Consider the following 20,861-nt stretch of genomic DNA (forward strand, 5'->3'; position numbering starts at 1 on the left):
GGGGTGACCTTATAGAGGTTTACAAAATTATGAGGGGCATGGATAGAATAAATAGACAAAGTCTTTTCCCTGGGGTGGGGGAGTCCAGAACGAGAGGGCATATGTTTAGGATGAGAGGGGAAAGATATGAAAGAGACCTAAGGGGCAACGTTTTCATGCAGAGGGTGGTACGTGTATGGAATGAGTTGCCAGAGGAAGTGGTGGAGGCAGGTACAATTGCAACATTTAAGAGGCATTTGGATGGGTATATGAATAGGAAGGGTTCGGAGGGATATGGGCCGGGTGCTGGCAGGTGGGACTAGATTGGGTTGGGATATATGGTCGGCATGGACGGGTTGGACCGAATGGTCTGTTTCCATGCTGTACATCTCTATGACTCTATGACTCTTAATTATTTCAGTACAACACCATGGTAAAATATGTATATGAGCCTAACAAATTTGCTTATCTGTTTTTCTCTTCTCTTTGCCCACTCCACAGATAGAAAATATTTAAAGTTCTTTTGAGGAATGTTAGAGAAAACTCAAATTGTGAGGAGCAAAGCTTGAAGCTCTGTTTGTCTACATGTCTTTCACAGGCCATCTTAAAAAAAAAGCTTACTTTTCTGTAATCTTTAATTAATGGTAGTTGCTCTGATGCTTATTCAACTGGAGCACAAGCAGCTGATAGGATTACAAGGGTATGGCATGAAAAGCATAGAATAGAATGGATTAGAGATGTAAGGGACACCGGTTGCAACAAAGATACTAATTTCATGTGGATATTTTTCAGATCTTTGCTAAAGTTAAATTACTTTATTAGAGGAGGGCTATTTTCAGTGGATTAAGGATGGCCCAGTACTGAATAAGTTAGATTGAACGATTACAGGCAAAACAATAACAGAATAATGATGCCTTTAAAAAGAACATAATTAAGTCGCCATTTAAAGTCACATTTGCGTTTCTAAAAATTGCGACTTTAAGTGAGATTACCTTAAGTGAAGCATGCTTTCCCTTAGGAATCAATGTTAAAGCCAGAGCTAGGATTCTATGGACATTTCTAGCAGAGAAGTAATAGCATAGAGATTAAATACTGATCTGTGTGTATTCCTAGCTGAAATATCTTGCAAAATCAAATCACTAAATACAAAAGTAACATTACAGTAAGGTATTTAAGGATTTTTATCAGCACAAAACAGTTAAAAAATGAAGTTGAAATGATGTACAATACTAGATCCCTACATTAATAAATAAAATAACACTGATAAATTTAAAAATTAAAATAAATTCAATATAAATGTAAGTACAGGAACTGTAAATGGGTGGCACGGTTTGTGGGCGGCACGGTGGCACAGTGGTTAGCACTGCTGCCTCGCAGCGCCAGAGACCCGGGTTCAATTCCCGACTCAGGCGACTGACTGTGTGGAGTTTGCACGTTCTCCCCGTGTCTGCGTGGGTTTCCTCCGGGTCCTCCGGTTTCCTCCCACAGTCCAAAGATGTGCAGGTCAGGTGAATTGGCCATGCTAAATTGCCCGTAGTGTTAGGTATAGGGGTAAATGTAGGGGTATGGGTGGGTTGCGCTTCGGCGGGTCGGTGTGGACTTGTTGGGCCGAAGGGCCTGTTTCCATACTGTAATGTAATGTAATCTAATCTAAATGCAGCATGTTAAAATTGCACTGTTCTGAAGGAGTTTAAATTGACCAGGTTCCATCTAGTGGCAGACACTGGTTGATGCAGACGGAAGAGCGGGCTGGAGAAATTGCAAACATTTCAAATTTTGCCAGATGCTGTCAGACCTGCTGAGTTTCTCTAGCTATTTTTGGTTTTGTTTGTTTCAGATTTCCAATATCCACAGTTTTGTTTTATTTTATGCAAACATTTCATCCTGTTTCCAAAATAGTATTTAGAAAAACCCGGTCACAACAAATCAATGAATTTAATGAGCTGAGAAAAGTTTTAGAAATAATCTGGTAAAAAATTAATTCACTTACACAATTATGACACTAATATTATTTAGGGAAGGAAACTGCCATCCTTACCTAATCTGCACTCCATATGAATCTGGACCCCATAACAATGGCTGACTCTTAACTGCTCTCCGAAGTGGCACAGCAAGTATCAACACTAGAAAGTCACAAATGAGAATCAAAACTGAATGGACTACTTGACTTCATTAACTAAATATGAAACTAAACGGAAATGACAACAGCATACAGAGCCTTGTCAAGCCTGTAAAGTCCTCTTTACTAACATCTCGGGACTAGTACAAAAACTGTGTCAGCTGCAAAGTAATAGCCTGACATAGTCATATTTACAGAATCATACATTACACACAATGCCCCAGCCAATATCATCATCTCTGGGTACATCGCAGAGGCAAAAGCAGAGGTGGCAGCACAGAGGTATAAAGTTGGAAGTTTCGTTCAGAATCCTCTACATTGGCTCTGATCTTGTGAATCTCATGGCATCCAAAGCAAGAAAGCCTGCTGCTGATTATCTTTACCTCCTCTTACCCACCACCCCCATACTTCAACTGATGAATCAGTACTCCATGATGAACACTTTGTGTATGAAGCATGAGGGTGAAAAAAGCATGGAATTTACCAGGGTAGTATTCAATGTCTATCACCAAGAGTGCTTGAAAGCATCACTAATGATAAGCAGGTTGAGTCCTAGAGGACAAAGCTGCCAGATTGGGGTGAAGAAGGGCTTATGCCCGAAATGTCGATTCTCCTGTTCCCTGGACGCTGCCTGACCTGCTGCGCTTTTCCAGCAACACATTTTCAGCTCTGATCTCCAGCATCTGCAGACCTCACTTTCTCCTCAAAGATTGGGGTTGTGGCAGGCAGGAAGATACCAACAAGAGGGAAAAAAACACTTGACCTCATACACATCAGGTTACCTGCTGCAGTTGCATCTATTCATGACAGCTCAGTGAAAATAACTACGACATAGCCCTGGTGGAAACGGTTCCTGATGAAGGGCTTTTGCCCGAAACATCGATTTTACTGCTCCTCGGATGCTGCCTGAACTGCTATGCTCTTCCAGCACCACTAATCCAGAATCTGGTGGAAACAGAAGTCCAGTCTTCACATTAAGAATATCTTCTATCGCATTGTGTGGCACTATCACCATGCTAAATAGGATAGTTTTCAAACAGATCTAGCAACTGAAGCTCAGCATGCAGGAGGAGTTGGGGACCATCAGCAGCAGAATTGTACTCTAATACAATCTGCAATCCCATGGCCTGGCGTATCATCAACTCTACTATGATCACCAAACCTCACCCTGGCTCAATGTAGCAGATTTCAGAAGGGTACATTAGAAGCAGCACAAACTAAAGCTAAAACTGTTGTTTCAAGCTGGTGAAGAAACAACAGAACTATTTGTGTGCCAAACAGCATGTGACAGAGCTAAGCTATTCCCAAACCAAATATCCACAGTCCTGCCATATCTAGTCATGAACAGCAGTGGACGATTAAACAACTCACTCGAGACATCCCCATCCTCAGTAATGGGGGAAACAGCACATCAGTGCACAATAAAGCTAAAGCAATCTTCAGCTCGAACTGCTGAAGATTGAACATATTTCAAAGAAAGGAAAATGGTTGTAGTTTTTGGAGGTCAGTCATTTCAGCTCTGCGACATCATTTCAGGAGTCTGTCAGGGGAGAGTTCTTGGCCCAACCATCTTTAGCTGCTTCATCAATGACCTTGCCTCCGTTATAGGGTCAGAAGTGGGGATGATCACTGAAGATTGCACAATGTTGAGCAACATTCACAACACCATAGATGCTGAAGCAATCCATGTCCGAATGCAGCAAGACAACATCTAAGTATCTGCTAACTACTAGGAAGTTATATTTGTGCCAATGACCATCTCCAAAAAGAGGGAATCTAACCATCACCCTTTGACATTCAGTATTCTAGGTGTTACCATTGACCATACAAGTGTTGTGGCTATACTGGCATTTCAGAGGCTCAGAATTCTGTGGTATTTCACCTCCTGTCACTGCAAAGCTATCCACCAACTACAAGGCACAAGTAAGGAGTATCACAGAACATTCCCATTTGCCTGCACCTCCACAATGTTCCAGAAGCTTGAAACTATCGAGGAAAAAGCTTGATCGACACCACATCCAGAAACATTCACTCCCTCCACCACTGACACTCAGTAGCAGCAATCTGTACCACCTACAAGATGCAAAATTTCATCAGGACAGCACCTTCCAAACCCATGACCACTACTATCATGAATTTTAAAAAAAAGGTTGATTAGGGAAAAGCAGCATGAATGTGCTGGAAGGCAACTTACGTAATTTTTCTGATATGGTATATCTTTTCCTGAAATTACCTGCCTGAAGTTAAGACCATGACCTTCACCATTGGTATGGTAAGGAGGCAGGTCCCAAATCCACACTAGCTGAAATGGGGATTAAACCCCACGCTCCCTGGTTATAGTCAGATTAACACTGGCTGTCCAGTTAAATGAGACAACTAGCTGCTTTTCTTTCTCTCTCACCGCAAGAAGTCCAAGTTGCAATGGTGATATATCTGTTTGCTGTCTCTCAGTTCGAGGATGATGTCTACTTAGAGCTGCAAGTTTTAGACTTTTGTCTTCTTTGTGACTGAAAAGGCTTATTTTTGATCCATAGATCTTTGAGCCCAGTGTCCCAGGATTTTGATTGCTTCCTTTTCTTTCCTTCTGTTTCCACACTGCCTCAACATTAATGCATTTGGACTGAAAGCCTGATGTAACGTGATGGACAAATTGCCATTGTGGGAGAGTATGTAATTAATGAGAGATGCTTGGTAAAATATGGAGAGAAACCTCCCTCGACTCAAGGCAAAGCAGTCAAACAGCTCAATGTAACTCATCAAGCCAAAATAGTTTAAATTTAATTTCCAATTGCATCCCCGTCTCGCAGTAACAATTCTTTGTTTTACAGAGGCACAGCAATAGCAGGTGTCGTATTTGGGATTGTCTTTCTCATGGGAGTGGTTGCTGGAATAGCTATTTGTATCTGCATGTGTATCAAAAACAGTGGGAACACACGTGTGGGTGTGATACAGGCATCTCATATCAATACCGTCAGTCGATTCACTGGTAAGAAACAAAGAATCAGCAAAGTTTTGATTTAACAGTCATTTAATGAACCCAGACATGTGCCAATTTCTCCATTTATCCACCTCGGTTTATTGGACCTCCACTCACTTTAATTTTAACTTCTATGCTTTTACTTTTGTGGAACTTAATAATTACGAGATGAAAATAAAACAAATTCTGTCAAATTTGATTTGTAGAATTCTGATAAAAACATGTCTCAACAGTCGTAGAGGACTAACCATGACATAAACGTTTTGTTATAATAATGAGGTTGATGAGGAAGGTCACTGGGCCCGAAACGCTAACCCTGCCTTCTTCTCACAGGTACTGCCAGACCTACTGAGTTTCCCCAGCAACTTTTGTTTTTATAGAACTGCTATTATTTGGAACTGTCTTTAAGGTAAAATGAAGGACGGTGTATCGTGTTTAAAAGAAATACCTTCACAGAACTGATTCACAGCTATCAGCTTCTATTTTGAAATCCATGTTCCAAATGATGATAATATATATTTTGTTACATCCTCCATTGTTATGACACAGCCTGCTGTCATTGCCTACAGTAAAACAATCTGAACTTTATGTTCCCTTTCCTGAGGAAACTTGGAACCATTAGAAGCTGGCAGAAACTATGGACTAAGGTCCCAGTTCTGAGCAAGGGTCACTGAATCCAAAAGTCTAGCAGCATGTGTGGAGAGAAAGCAGAGTCAATACTTCAGGGCCAGTACCCTGCTTCAGATTTTTTAGTAGCTAGGGAAAGGTTATATATTTGCTGAAGATGGGGTGGAGGAGGGGAGCATGATTTTTTTAGTCTTATTATTCTCTACATGGACTGTAACACTTTATCAATTTGTCTGCAACAGACACAGAAGAAACTCACAGTGGTGGAATGCTTTAGAAATCAAAAGGTTTAGAATCTTGTTCTTCTCCCAACCATAAAATAGTTGTCCAATGTCACATATCAAATTATTCATATGCTGATCCCAAAATGTCTGTGAAAGGAAATACATCTAATCTGCCTTGTAATGTGCAAATCTTCTCCTATCTAGTCATTTCTCATGTTAATTCTGCCTTTATCCATTCTTCTACATTGCCTCTGTCTCAATATGTGTTAGAACCACAGAAAAGAAGAACAAGAGTGGGCCATTTGGCCCACTGAGCCTCCTCCACCATTCAATGTTTTCATAGCTAATCCTATATCTCCATCCTGTACTCCCATTGTCTCCTCATGCCTCTTAATACCTTTACTGTCTAGAAACGAATCTACTTCTCTCTTACATTTTTTTTTCTCTTAAGAGAGAAGCAAGAGTGGACATTGGACCACTGGAAAATGAGGCTAAAGTAGTGATGGGGAACAAAGATGGCAGAGGAACTGAATAAGTACTTTGTATCAGTTTTCACAGTGGAGGACACTAGCAGCATACCAGAACTTCAGGAGAGTCAGGGGACAGAGGTGAGTGTAGTGGCCATCAATAAGGAGAGGGTGCTGGGGAAGCTGAAAGGTCTGAAGGTAGATAAATCACCCATACTGGATGAACTACACCCCAGAGTCCTGAAGGAGATAGCAGGGATTGTAGAGATTTTGAAGGTGATCTTTCAGGAATCACTGGAGTCAGGAAGGATCCCAGAGGACTGGAAAATGGTTAATGTAAGAAGGGACGGAGGTAAAAGAGGAAACTATAGATTGGTTAGCCTGACTTCAGTCATTGGTAAGTTTTTAGAATTCATTGTTAAGGACATGCAGAGTATTTGAAAGTGCATGGTAAAATAAGGCAGAGTCAGCACAGTTTCATCAATAAGAGGTCATGCCTGAGGAATTAATTAGAATTCTTGAAGAGGTAATGACCACATTAGATAAAGAAAAGCCAGTGGACATGACCTATTTGGATTTCCAGAAGGCCTGTGACAATGTGCCGCACAGGAGGCTATTAAATGAGTCAAGAGCCCATGTTGTTAGGGGCAAGATACTAGGATGGATAGAGGATTGGCTGACTGGCAGAAAGCAGAGAGTAGAGACCAAGGGGTCTTTTTAAGAATGGCAGCCGGTGAATACTGGAGTTCCAAAGGAGTGTGTGTTGGGACAACAAGCATTCACATTATAATATATAATGACTATCTGGATGAAGGAACTGGAGGCATTGTGTTGTTTGCAAATTGAGCAACAAAGATAGGTAGAGAGACAGGCAGTGTTGAAAAAGCAGCGAGCTGCAGAGGAACTTGGACAGGCTAGGAGAGTGGACACAGAAGTGGCACATAGAATACAGTGTTTGAAAATGTGAGGTACATTTTGGTAGGAAGAATACAGTGTAGACTTTTTCTAAATGTGGAAAGGTTTCAGAAATCTGAAGCACAAAGAGACCTGGGAGTCTTAGTTCACAAGATAAGTTATCATGCAGATTCAATTGGCAGTTAGAAAGGCAACTACAATGTTGACATTCATTTCAAGACAGCTAGAATACAAGAAAAGAGATTTACTGCTGGGGGCTATAAGGCTCTGGGCAGACCACATTTGGAATGCTGCAAGTAGTTTTGGGCTTTGTATCTCAGACAAGATGTGCTCGCACTGGTGAGGGTTCAGAGGAGGTTTACAAAAATGATCCTGGGTATGAAGGACTTGTCTTATGAGAGGCAATTGAGGACTCTGGGTCTGTATTTGAAGTTTAGAAGGATGAGGGTGATGTGACTGAAACATTCAGGATACTGAGAGGCCTGGATAAAGTGGAAGTGGAGAAGAAGTTTCCACTAGTCGAGAAACTAGGACCCAAGTACACAGACTCAGAGTGAAGAACTGAGAAAAACTGAAGGAATTTCTTCAGCCAGAGAACAGTTGATCTGTGGGACTTACTGTCACAGAAGGCTGTAGAGGCCAAAATAATTGAGTATATTTAAGACAGGGATATATAGGTTCTTGGTTAGTAAGAGGATCAAAGGTTTCAGGAGAATACAAAAGAATGGGGTTGAGAAACATTTCAGCCATGATCGAATGTCAGAGCAGAGTCTATGATATGAATGGTCTAATTCTGCTCCTACATCTTATAGTCTTTATGCCTTTTTAGCATTTTTATTCACTTTTTTGTACAATGGCCCTATTTGCTGTTAACCTTGATGTTCCTGTTTCTACTTTGAGCTTTCAATTCTAATTTTGTTTCTCTTTCCTGTGTCTTCCAACTCAGGTTCCCTTTCCCTTCCATTTTACTTTAAACCTTAATACCAGCAAATGACCCTGGGGGATATTAGGCCAAGTCCTGCTTGGATAAATCCATCCAACTTGTACAGGTTCCATTTTCCCCAGAATCAGACCCAACACCTCAGAAATCTAAATCCTTCTTTCTACAACATCTCTCTAGCCACTAATCTTGTCAGTTCTATTGTTCCAAAACTTGCTAATACTTTACACTGGGAGTAATCCCGAGATTGTGTACAGGTCAAATTTTGAAAATGGTTTTTTAAAAGCTGAAATTAGGAGGTCGACTTATACGTGGGCACAAGTTTTGAGGGGCTGAAATTCATGCTGCAGTTCAAAATACAGAATTATTAGCAAAAGTCAATTTGATTGCACATGTTTGCACATTCTCCCCATATCTGTATGGGTTTCCTCCAGGTGCTCCGGTTTCCTCCCACAATCCAAAGATGTGCAGGTCAGGTGAATTGGCCATGCTAAATTGCCCAAAGTGTTAGTCAGGGGTATGGGTCTGGGTGGTTACTCTTCGGAGGGTCGGTGTGGACCTGTTGGGCCGAAGGGCCTGTTTCCATACTGTAGGGAATCTAATCTAATCTTTTGAAAAAAAAAAGTCACGGGCAAAGAAGAAAAACACAATGAATTATGGTAAAGATAATTACCAGATAAAAGCAAGAGACCGGTACGAAAATTTAACATGTCAAAGATTCATTGAAATCCTGCAAAATCACACTGTTCAAAATCATCATGGCCTGGTATAATGGCACACTTAAAATGAAATATTTATTAAATTCTGGATGTGTAAGTATCTTGAACTTTCCCATCAAATTCTTCCCTTTCCCTCCCATTTACTCTCATGTGTCATGGACCTCAGCAACATTAACACATTTGTCAAAGAATTAAAGATATACTGCTATGTCGCTAATATATCTCACTTTTATTCAGATATAATGGCACAATTAAAATGGTTAACTTTTTAACAATATTAACTTTTGGATGTATAGAGAACAAACTGTGAAAAGTACCGATAGACTTCATACTGGTCTGAATGAATGAATGAATGAATGAATGAATCAAAACGTACTGTAGTAAACCAAGTGCCATAAGTACAGTTATGAATGAATGGAGATGCGATAAAGTGAACAAAGAGCGATGAATAGAGTTACCAATATGAATGAATGCATGTCATCTAATGCGGTATGGTAGGGTCGACTTATGTACAAGATCTCTGGAAAATACAAGATTTTTTGGCAAAAACTGAGGGGCCAGTTTATGCATGTGATCAACCTATGCACAAGTATATATATGGTACCTTTGAGGTCGTGCCTTTATTTTCCAGCTCCCCATTCTTTTTTTATTTCTCTTCTTCACCCTTCCCTTCTGAGTAACGGGGACAGGCTCCGTGCCAGAGACCTGAGCCCCGTTACTTACCCCTGGTAATATTTTTGACCATAAGCCAAGCACCAGGGAGGCAACAGACCTTGTGTGATATCTGTCGCCACTAGCAGTTCCTGTTATGATAGAATCCAGTATCATTATTGCTCTTAGACTTTTTCTCCCCCTCATGCAGTGCAGCTGAACCACACATGGTAACAGATTTGGTTGTTGCTGCATCCCACTGAGAAACAATCTCCCCCAGCAGTTACCAAAATGAAAAATCTGTAAGACTGGAAGGTGGACCCAGGGACTTCTGCACTACCTTTCTAGTGCTTTTACTCTGTCTGGTGGTCACCCCATTCATTTTATGCCTGTACATACTTTACCTGCACTGTGAGCACCTGACTGTATGTATTATCCACAAAAATCTCAATCTTGCAGATTTGCCATAATGACTCAAACTGCTGCTCCAGATCAAAAGTATAGATTTCCAGCAGCTGCAACTGGAGACAATTTCTGCACATGTAACAGTCACCAATGTTCCCTGTAAGCTGTACCATACTGAGAATCTGCTCATGCTGATTGACTTTGTTTTCTCCGCTCTTGCCAGACACAGATCTTGGAGGTCTGTGCAGAGGCTGGAGAAACTGGAGAAAATTAGGTCGTTACCCTGGACACATAGAATCCCTGACTTTGCATGGATAAGTCCCCTCGCAACCTTCTTCTCTCTAACACAACCTGCCTCAAGTCCCACAACCTTTCCTTGTAAAACTTTCTCTCCATACCAGGCAACATCCTAGTAAATCTCCTCTGAAGCCTTTTCAAAGCTTCCACATCCTTCCTATAATGTGGTGACCAGAACTGCATACAATACTCCAAGTGTGGCCACACCAGAGTTTTGTAGCTGCAGCATGACCTCGTGCTTCTACTAATTCCTCTACTAATAAAAGCTAACACACCATATGCCTTCTTAACAGCACTATCAACCTGGGTGGCAACTTATGTACATAGACACAGAGATCTCTCCGCTCATCTGAACTATCAAGAATCTTACCATTCGCCCAGTATTCTGAATCCCTGTTACTCCTTCCAAAGTGAATCACCGCACACTTTTCTGCATTAAACTCCATTTGCCACCTCTCAGCCCAGCTCTGCATCTTGTCCATGCCCCTCTTTAACCCACAGCATCCTTCAGCACTATCCACAACTGTACCTTTTGTATCATCCGCAAATTTACTAACTTATCCTTCTACACACTTATCTTTTATAAAAATGACAAACAGCAGTGGACCCAAAACAGATCCTTGCAGTACACCACTAGTTAATGAACTCCAAGATGAACATTTCCCATCAACCACCACCCTCTATCTTCTTTCAGCTAGCCAATTTCTGATCCAAACTGCCAAATTGCCCTCAATCCCATGCCTCAGTATTTTGGGCAGTAACCTACCATGGGGAACTTTATAAAACACCGTACTGAAATCCATATACAACACATCAACAACTTTACCCTCATTCACCTGTTTGGTCATCTTTGCAAAGAGCTCAATAAGGTTTGCGAGGCACGACCTACCTTTCACAAAACCGTGCTGACTACCCCTAAATCAACTTATTCCTATCGAGATGATTATAAATCCTATCTCTTATAAACTTTTCCAACACTTTACCCACAACCAAAGTAAGGTTCACTGATCTATAATTTCCAGGGTTGTTTCTACTACCCTTCTTGAACAAGGGTAAAACATTTGTTATCCTCCAGTCTTCTGGTACTATTCCTGTAGACAATAACATAAAGATCAAAGCCAAAGGCTAGGCATTCTCCTTCCTGACTTCATAGAGAATCCTATGATAAATCCCATCAGGCCCAGAGGATTTAACTATTTTCACACTTTCCAGAATTTCTAACACCTCCTCGTTTGAACCTCAATGCAGTTCAGTCTCGTAACGTGTTTCTCAGTATTCTATTAAACAATGTTGTCTTTTTCCAATGTGAATACGAATGAAAAATCTTCACTTATCGCTTCTCCTATCTCCTCGGACTCCACACACAGCTTCCCACTACTGTCCTCGATTGGCCCTAATTGTACTCTAGCCATTGTTTTATCCCTTATATACCTAAAGAAAGCTTTAGGGTTTTCCCTGATCCTATCCGCCTTCTCTTGTCCCCTCCTTGCACGTCTTAGCTCTCTCTCTAGGTTTTACCTGGCTACCTTGTAACTCTCAATCGCTCTAACTGAGCCTCTACATCTCATCCTAACAAAAGCCTTCTTCTTCAACTTCCTTAGTAAACTATGGCTCCTGCGCTCAACAACTTCCTCCCTGTCTGACAGGTGCATACTGATTAAAGGACACACAGTAGCTGTTCCCTGAATAAGCTCCACATTTCTATTGTGCCCATCCCTTGCAGTTTCCTTCCCCATTCTATGCATCCTAAACCTTGTCTAATTGCATTGTAATTGCCTTCCCCCCAGCTGTAGCTCTTGCCCTCCAGTTATACCTATCCCTTTCCATCACTAAAGGAAACATAACTGAATTGTGGTCACTATCACCAAAGTGCTCACCTACCTCCAAATCTTGACATCTGGCCGGGTTCATTACCCAGTACCAAATATAACGTGGCCTCGCCCCTTGTTGGCCTGTCTACATACTGTGTCAGAAAACCCTCCCGCACACAATGGACAAAAACTGACCCATCTAAAGTACTTGAACTATAATATTTCCAGTCAATATTTGGGAAGTTGAAGACGCCCATAACAACTAACCTGTCACTCTCGCTCCCATCGAGAATTATCTTTGATATCCTTTCCTCTAAATATCTGGAACTATTCAGAGGCCTATAGAAAACCCCCAACAAGGTGACCTCTCCTTTCCTGTTTCTAACCTCAGCCCATACTACCTCAGTTGATGAGTCCTCAAACATCCTTTCTGCAGCCATAATACTATCCTTGACTAACAATGTTACACCCCCACATCTTTTATCATCTTCCCTGTTCTTACTGAAACATCTAAATCCCAGAACCTGCAACAAACATCCCTGTCCCTGTTCTACCCATGTCTCTGAAATGGCCACAACATCAAAATCCCAGATACCAACCCATGCTGCAAGTTCACCCACCTTATTCCAGATACTCCTGGCCTTGAAATAGACACACTTCAAACCAACTTCTTGCTTGCTAGTGCCCTCTTGTTATGTTCCACTCCGTGGAAACACAAATGCATGGAGACAATGGTACCCCCGAGACACCCCAACTCCTTTCAGTCTCATCAAGATGGAGGATGCATCATTCAGGATGGCTTGACATTAAAAATCAATCATCTCAGCTATCATACAATTGTTAAGAGAAGCTGTGCCAGGGACAAGCAGATCAAAATCACGTTTGTTGTTTATGGGCACTTCAACCAGTTTATGTATTAAAAACAATTTCTCCACTTTGCTCTTGTCAGTGAGGCTGACAAAGGGATACAGAATTTGGTTTACCATTCGACTTGATTTTATTAACAAAATATTCCTTGCTAAAACATATGTGCGCATTTCCAAAAATTCCCACAATATTTACTTTCTGTCTAGTTCTAGCTGTCTAAGAAAGTATACTAACCTGAATCCAATATAATCCACATGTTTGAGCATGGCCATTAGAATCTCCATCCTTTCCCACATAGGGATGGCTTTCTTCTACAAATGTGGATCTTACAAATCAAGGCAGATCTTCTCCTGGTCTTCTAGGGTTGCTGGAATTCTTCACTGCACCTTCACCAAGGGGCTGGCTTTCAGGTGTGTTGCTTTTATCCTTCCTCACACTGGACCTTCTATAAGGTTCTGTGACCTTTGGCCAATGAGATCATGAGTTGGGTTTAAATCATCCAATAGGGTCACACCAACACCCTTCACTGTTGCCATTCTGGGAGGTGTAAAGTGCACAAATTCAGGCAGTCAATACACAATCCTTGGGCTGGTTGTAAACTGGTTCCCCTTCAATCTTTGATCTTCATTTACACAGTTCTCTATAGCTAGTTCTCTGGCTGCTATCTAATTTAGTTTGACCAATTTTCTGTCAAGGTTGATTTGTCCAGCTGTGGTTCAATTCATAATGTCCAATTTTGAGCCTTGACCACACCTTTTTGGGAAGGTCCTGTGAACTTTCGTGGTTATGACCCCAGCTGATGAAATCTTTGGACAGCTGAGGTCCATAATGAAAACTGGTATGATAGATTATATGTTTAATTTGTATGATTGGTTACTAGTTAGTCATTGATTCAGATTAATATGAGCTGCAGATTTTTTTGCAACAGAATGCAAATTTATGACAAAAAAAGGGGGCAGAGTGAATGATGTGGTCTATGGCAAGATGTGTGGCAAAACTGGATGTCATATCCAGCAAGGTTCATATCGACATCAAGTTCATTTCAATTCATATTTTATGCATTTCATGAGCAATGTGATTAGATGCTTACCATGGCACCCATTTGGACCCTAGCACTGCCTGCCTTTTCATAGGATATATGTAACAGTCCATCTTCTGAAGTTACACTATCATCATACCCCACTTTTTGCTCCGCTACACTGGTGACTGTCCCGGCGCCACCTCGTACTCCCACAAGGAGGTTGAACAGTTCATCAACTTCACGAACACCTTCCACGTTGACCTCAAATTCACCTGAACCATCGTGGACACCTTCAAACCCTTCCTAGACCTCTCCGGCGACTGACTGATCACAGACATCTACTTAATACCCACCAACTCCCATAGCTACCTGGACTACACCTCCTCCTACCCCCACTCCTGTAACAACGCTATCTCTTACTCCCAATTCCTCTGCCTCTGCTGTATCTGCTTCCACTCCAGGACATCCTAGGTGGCCTCCTATTTCAAGGACTGCAACTTCCCCTCTCACGTGATCAACAATTCCCTCCAGCACTTTTCCTCCATTTCCCGTATCTCTGCCCTTGAATCCCACCCTTCCAACTACAAGGATAAAAACCCCTGGTCCTCACCTTCCACCTAACTAATCTCTGGATACAGTGCATTATCATCTGCCATTTCCGCCACGTACAACCAGACCCCACCAGCAGAGATATATTTCCCTCCCTGCCCAATCTGCATTCCGCAGAGACCATGCACTCCGCAACTGTCTCATTAGGACCACCCTCAACCCACCTTCTACTCCCAGCACCTTCCCTTGCCACTGCAAGAGATGTAAAACCTGCGCCTACAAGGTCCCAAAGGTTCCTTCCACGTCCGCCAGAGATTTTTCTGCACATCCAAACACCACATCTTGATGTGGTCTTCTCGACATTGGGGAGATAGGATGCCAATTTGTGGAACCTTTCAGTGAACATCTCTAGGACACACACCACCCACCAACCTCACTGCCCGGTGGCCAAGCACTTCAATTCCCACTCCCACAATGCCAAGGACATGCAAGTCTTGGGCCTCCTCCACCGTCAAATCCAAGCCACCTGACGATTGGAAGAAGAACGCCTCATTTTCCACCTTGGCTCCCTCCAACCACACGGCATCAACGTCAACTTCAGTTTCCCCTGTTACCCCACCACCCCCCACCCACATTCCTGATGAAGGGCTTAAACTCAAAGCATCAACTCTCCTGCTTCTTGGATGCTGTCTGACCTGCTGTGCTTTTCCAGTGCCACACTTTTCAACTCTGATATCTCCGGCATCTGCTATTCTCTTTTTCTCTGCATGCTCCAAATGACCTCCTGGTTGCAAACCAGACAGCAACATATGAGGAGAGGCTCATAAGCTCTAATCACACTAATCCCAAAATCCACAGACATTGGCATCCACATGTCCCACCTTCTATGAGCCCTCATGGCATATCTCCAATCCACTTACAATACTTCTGCATTTCAGGGATTTTGTAGTTGATATACCAGTATACCCAGACCCTTCTCTTCCACAGCATTCTGCAAGCTCTTATTTTAAATAGTATGTTGTTTTCTATTTGTGTTCCCAAAGTGGAAAACCTCACATTTTCCAACATTATACTTGCAGTTTGTTTTCCTACTTATTTTTGTGTCATTATCAAAAATAGCTACAACATAATAGGCTCTCATTACTACTTTGTTATATAGCTAATGTGTTTCAGAATAATGACATTCATTTCTATGTGTGTAAAAGTTTGTAATTTACAGTACATTAAAATGTGTACTCTAAGCTATGAACCTAGCTTCCAACACCTTCTACAGTTTGTCTACCCTCCTCTAGTGTGAATTTTACTGCTCCCATGCTGCCACGTCCCACACCACTCCCTCACCCCACCTGCCCCACCACTTATATATTTGAAAGCAAGCTAACATCTTCCCCAATGCAACCTGACCTTACATAAAGGAAGCAGATAGACTTCAGCAGAGGAAGATAGAAGAAGGCAAACAGCCTGGCAGTTTTGACAGTGCAAGTTGCTGTTAAGCAGGAAGACGGGATATTTCTAGTGTCAATCAGAAGCACCCCTCCACCCCCCAGCCTTAGAATGATGCCACCCTTTTGAGCCCTCACTCTAACTTTTCTAACCCTCTTCCATAACTCCATTCCCACAGCCACCAAACTCTCCAGACTTCCTTGTGACTGTTTTTAATCCCAGTGACCTCCTGTATTGTTGGTCTGCATGGATCAGTCATCAGACACATGTAAGACCATTAGATAAAGGAGTAGAATTTGGCATTTCAGATCCTAAAGTCTACTCCACCATTCAATCATGGCTGATATGTTTAACCCCATTCAACTGCCTTCTCCCTGTAACCCTTGATATTCTTACCAATCAATTGATCTAGATTGTTAACATATAACATGAATAGTTGTGATCCCAACACAGAACACTGCAGAACTCCACTAGTCATCGGCTGCCATCCTGAAAAGTACCCCTTTATCCTTACTGTCCACCTTCTGCCAGTCAGCCAATCATTTATCCATGCCACTACCTTGCCCCTGACATCATGGGCTCTCATCTTATTTAGAAATCACACAACACCGGGTTATGGTCCAACAGATTTATTTTGAAGCACTAGCTTTCGGAGTGCTGTTCCTTCATCAGGTAGATGTGGAGCAGGATCATAAGACACATAACTTAGAGCAAAAGATCACAATGTTATGCAATTTATCAATATATTGAACAAACCTAGATTGCTGTTAAGTCTAGATGAGTATATGAATAGGAAGGGTTTAGAGGGATATGAGCCAAGTCCTGGCTAATAGGATTAGATTAATTTAGGATATCTGGTCAGCATGGATGAGTTGGACCGAATGGTCTGTTTCCATGTTGTATATCTCTGTGACTCTAAGTAAGTCTTTAATCTTTTAGAATGGGTTGCAGGTTTTAGTTCATTGACATGTAAATCCAGAACTTCTTTCGAGTCACATTCTCGAGATAAGGTTTTATAATAAAAGGTAGCATCTCATCTCAGATAATGCACTAAAGGTGTGAGGTTAAAGTCTGTCTGTATCTCAATCTTAAGTCAGACTGGTTCTATTTCCAAAGTAGCAGTTTATAAAATGTCACATGGATTGACTGCCTGTAGATTGTGTGCTTTTTGAACAAAATAGAATGTATCTGCAAATATAATTCTGCATATGCAAACTCACCCCATACTTACATGCGTGTGTATATGTGTGTGCAATGTGAGGGAGAGAGAGAGAGGGAGAGAGTATGTGTGGGAGTGGGAGTGTGTGCAAGTCAGTGCGTAACTGTGTGTATGTGAAAGTGTGTGTTTGCATGTGTGCGTGCATGGTAGAGTGTGTGCATGAGTGTAACGGAGTATAAGCCAATGAGAGGGTGTGTACGTGGGTATGAGTATGAGAGGTGTATGTCTGTGTCTGAGAGAGAATTTGTGTATGACTGAGGGTCTGCTTGAGTGTGTATGTAAGACTGTGTGTGTATGTATGTGGGTGAGAGAGTGTATAGTGTAGTGGGGTCACCTGTACTGTGACATGAACCCAAGGTTGAGGAAGGCTTCAACTGGGACCTGCAATCCATTCTAAAAGATAAAAGACTTAACAGCAATCTAGGTTTGTTCAATATATCGTATCAGTTGCATGACACTTGATCTTTTGCTTTAAATTCTGTGTCTTATGATCCTGCTCCCCAGCTACCTGATAAAGGAGCAGCACTCTGAAAGCTAGTACTTCCAAATAAACCTATTGGACTACAACCTGTGATGTGTGGTTTTTAACTTTGTCCACCCCAATCCAACACCGACACAACCACAACGTCTTTTGTAGACATGTACAACACGGAAACAGACCATTTGGTCCAACTCGTTCATGCTGACCAGATATCCTAAATTAATCTATTCCTATTTCCCTCTAAAGTCTTCCTATTCATTGGCCCATATCCCTGTAAACCCTTCCTGTTCATATACCGATGCAGATGCATTTTAAATGTTATAATTATACGAGCCTCCACTATTTCATCCGGCAGCTCATTCCATACATGCATCATTCTTTGCATGAAATAGTTACCCCTTAGGTCCCTTTTAATTCTTTCCCCTCTCACCCTAAATGTAGGCCCTCTCATTCTGGCCTCTCCCACCCTAGGGAAAAGACCTTGTCTATTTACCCCATCTATGCCCCTCATGATTGTATAAACCTCTGTAAGGTCACCCCTCAACCTCCAATGCTCCAGGGAAAACAGCCCCATTAATAAGTTAGAATGAATAAATATGAAAATGACTGACTAAATAAAGTATTTGTGTGGCAGAACCTCAGGGGATAGTGTGAGCATAAAAATAAGCAAAGCTTTTGATTAGCATCTAAGTAACTTTTCTATAATCCATTAATTTATTTTGCTGGATAGCTGTGAAATAACCAACAACAAAAGTGTATTTTTCTTGCATTCCTGAGTTACAAAAATGTCCCAGTTACTCAATTCGAGTGGATAATTTTATAATTTTACTGGGTATCATTAGTAAAATATATTGCTGTGTGTAGGTGTATGCTGTCGAATGATTTATTACATCATTTGTTTTGCTGTAGACAATGTTTCAGAGTAGACTTTTTTTAATATTCCAGTTATTATTTGTAAATACTGTTGGCTGTCACCTCTGTTCATTTATTTTGTTCTCAATCTTTCTTTTCAGTCCCTCCTCCTCCTCCGCCTTACAGTTATGACTATGAGATGGATTATCCTGCAGATCTCCCACCACCTTACACACCCACACCTCAGGCTTCCTTGCAGTACACCCCACCTCCACCATATCCAGGATGTTCAAGAAAATAAATTCTCACTCAACATCACTAAACACAACGTTGGAAGCTGATTGAAATTCCATTGATCTAATAATAAATGAGAGCAGGTAGTGCCTAAGACAGCAAAAGCATCATTGTTCTTCTGATTTATTCCAACTCTGTACTTGGCAATAGTTTCCCCCTCAGCTCTTCAAGCAATTTTCTTTCCTGCAATGTTATCGACTAGAAAGATTGAATTTTTTTTTGATAAGTTATTAGCTTTAATGCTGTTGACATAGTAAGTTATGAATCCAGTGATTTTTCTATCCAGACTGTGAACTAAAATATCCTAGCCACCATGAGAGAGCATGACAATCGAGGATGTGAAACAAGGTGAAGTGCATCATTTCTACAAATGTAAAGATGAACAGGCAATTGGCCTGTAATAAAAAATACTGATATTTATAAAAGACATTGAGTAAATGCATTTCTTTTATCTTGCAGTTTTTATTGTCTCTTCTTGCAAAGCTGTTAAAAAATAAACGCAAGATATTATGTCGAATCAACAACAAAGCCTGTGTACGGAAAAATAAATACGATCCCAAAATAACAAGTGGATCTATGTATATAGAAACATAGAAAGTAAGGCTTGTTTATTATTATACCAGGATAGTAACAAATTCTGCATATAAAAGAATATGAATAGTATGCCATGATAATTTGGAGTCTGTACATAGAGAACTATAATTAACTCAGTTGGGCCTTCCATACAACATACATACGCCTGCTGAACAACATGAATAATGAGGATTGTCAACTGGAATGGCTTCTCTTCCTGCTCCCTTTCACATACCTCTGGCATGCCCAATAACCTATCCTTGGCCTTCTCATATTTTTCATTTAAATACTTAGTCTTGATAACATAATAGCTTGTACATTGATAAAACCCAGTCTCGCTCACACCAAAAAGTTGCTTTTGAATCTGCTTCTACCACCCCCTCACTCCCCCCCCCCCCCACCACAGTAATGCATTCCAGGCACCTAACGCCCTAAGTGTAAGAGACTTGCCTCACATATCTCATTTAAAATCTTCCCATCTCACCTTAAACCTAAGCCCTTAGTATTTGAAATTTCCACCTTGGACTCTGACTAACTACATTATGCATGCCATTTATAATTTTATATACAACAAACATTTTATTAACCAGCATTTATGGAACCAGGAGTGTGCCGGTTGATCCAATATTCCAGACAATTAAGAGGTACAAATAACCACAGTAAACCTTGACCAAATGAAGCTTCAAGACATCAACATCCCTTAAAAAAAATCTATGTAAAAGCATCAATGTACCTTCGCAAATTAATGTAAAAACACACAATAAGTAATAGAAATGCGGGAGGAATACACATCACTGTTATACTTTACTTACAGCATGAATACTCGGACATCGTGGCAGAATACGGTACTGCAGGCGAGCAAGCTAAGATTCTGGCGTTGTGAGGCAGCAGTGCTAACCACTGTGCCACTATGCTGCCCACCAAGGTAAGGCATTAGTGGGCGGCACAGTGGTTAGCACCGCTGCCTCACAGCGCCAGAGACCCAGGTTCAATTCCCGCCTCAGGTGACTCTCTGTGTGGAGTTTGCACATTCTCCCCGTGTCTGCGTGGGTTTCCTCCGGGTGCTCCGGTTTCCTCCCACAATCCAAAAATGTGCAGGTTAGGTGAATTGGCCATGCTAAGTAGCCCGTAGTGTTAGGTGTAGGGGATTGGGTCCGGGTGGATTACGCTTTGGCGGGTCGGTGTGGACTTGTTGGGCTGAAGGGCCTGTTTCCACACTGTAAGTAATCTAAATCTAATCTAAACATCATATGTGCTGAGAGCCCAGATCGCTACATGGGAATATGATATTGTGGCCATTACAGTTGAGAAACAGACAGGACTGGCTGCTCAATGTTCCACGGTTTCATTGTTTTAGACAGAATAGACAGGAAGGTTGAAGAGGTGTGGAGTTACATTATTAATCAGGGAGAATGTTATATCTGCACTCAG

At 41.5% G+C, this 20,861-nt stretch overlaps 1 protein-coding gene across 1 annotated transcript in view; it reads left to right on the forward strand.

The window, feature by feature from the left end:
- Nucleotides 1–19,792, forward strand: part of cyyr1 (cysteine/tyrosine-rich 1) — a 38,976-nt gene extending 19,184 nt beyond the window's left edge. Inside the window, exons 3-4 of the mRNA XM_043701396.1 lie at nt 4,927–5,084; nt 18,725–19,792. Of these exons, the coding sequence (XP_043557331.1) occupies nt 4,927–5,084; nt 18,725–18,864 (298 nt within the window). The 3' untranslated portion in view covers nt 18,865–19,792. The remainder of the gene's footprint in view (nt 1–4,926; nt 5,085–18,724) is intronic.
- The last annotated feature ends 1,069 nt before the right edge of the window (nt 19,793–20,861 follow it).

The sequence above is a fragment of the Chiloscyllium plagiosum genome, chromosome 12 (genome assembly GCF_004010195.1).
Source record: "Chiloscyllium plagiosum isolate BGI_BamShark_2017 chromosome 12, ASM401019v2, whole genome shotgun sequence".
NCBI lineage: Eukaryota > Metazoa > Chordata > Chondrichthyes > Orectolobiformes > Hemiscylliidae > Chiloscyllium > Chiloscyllium plagiosum.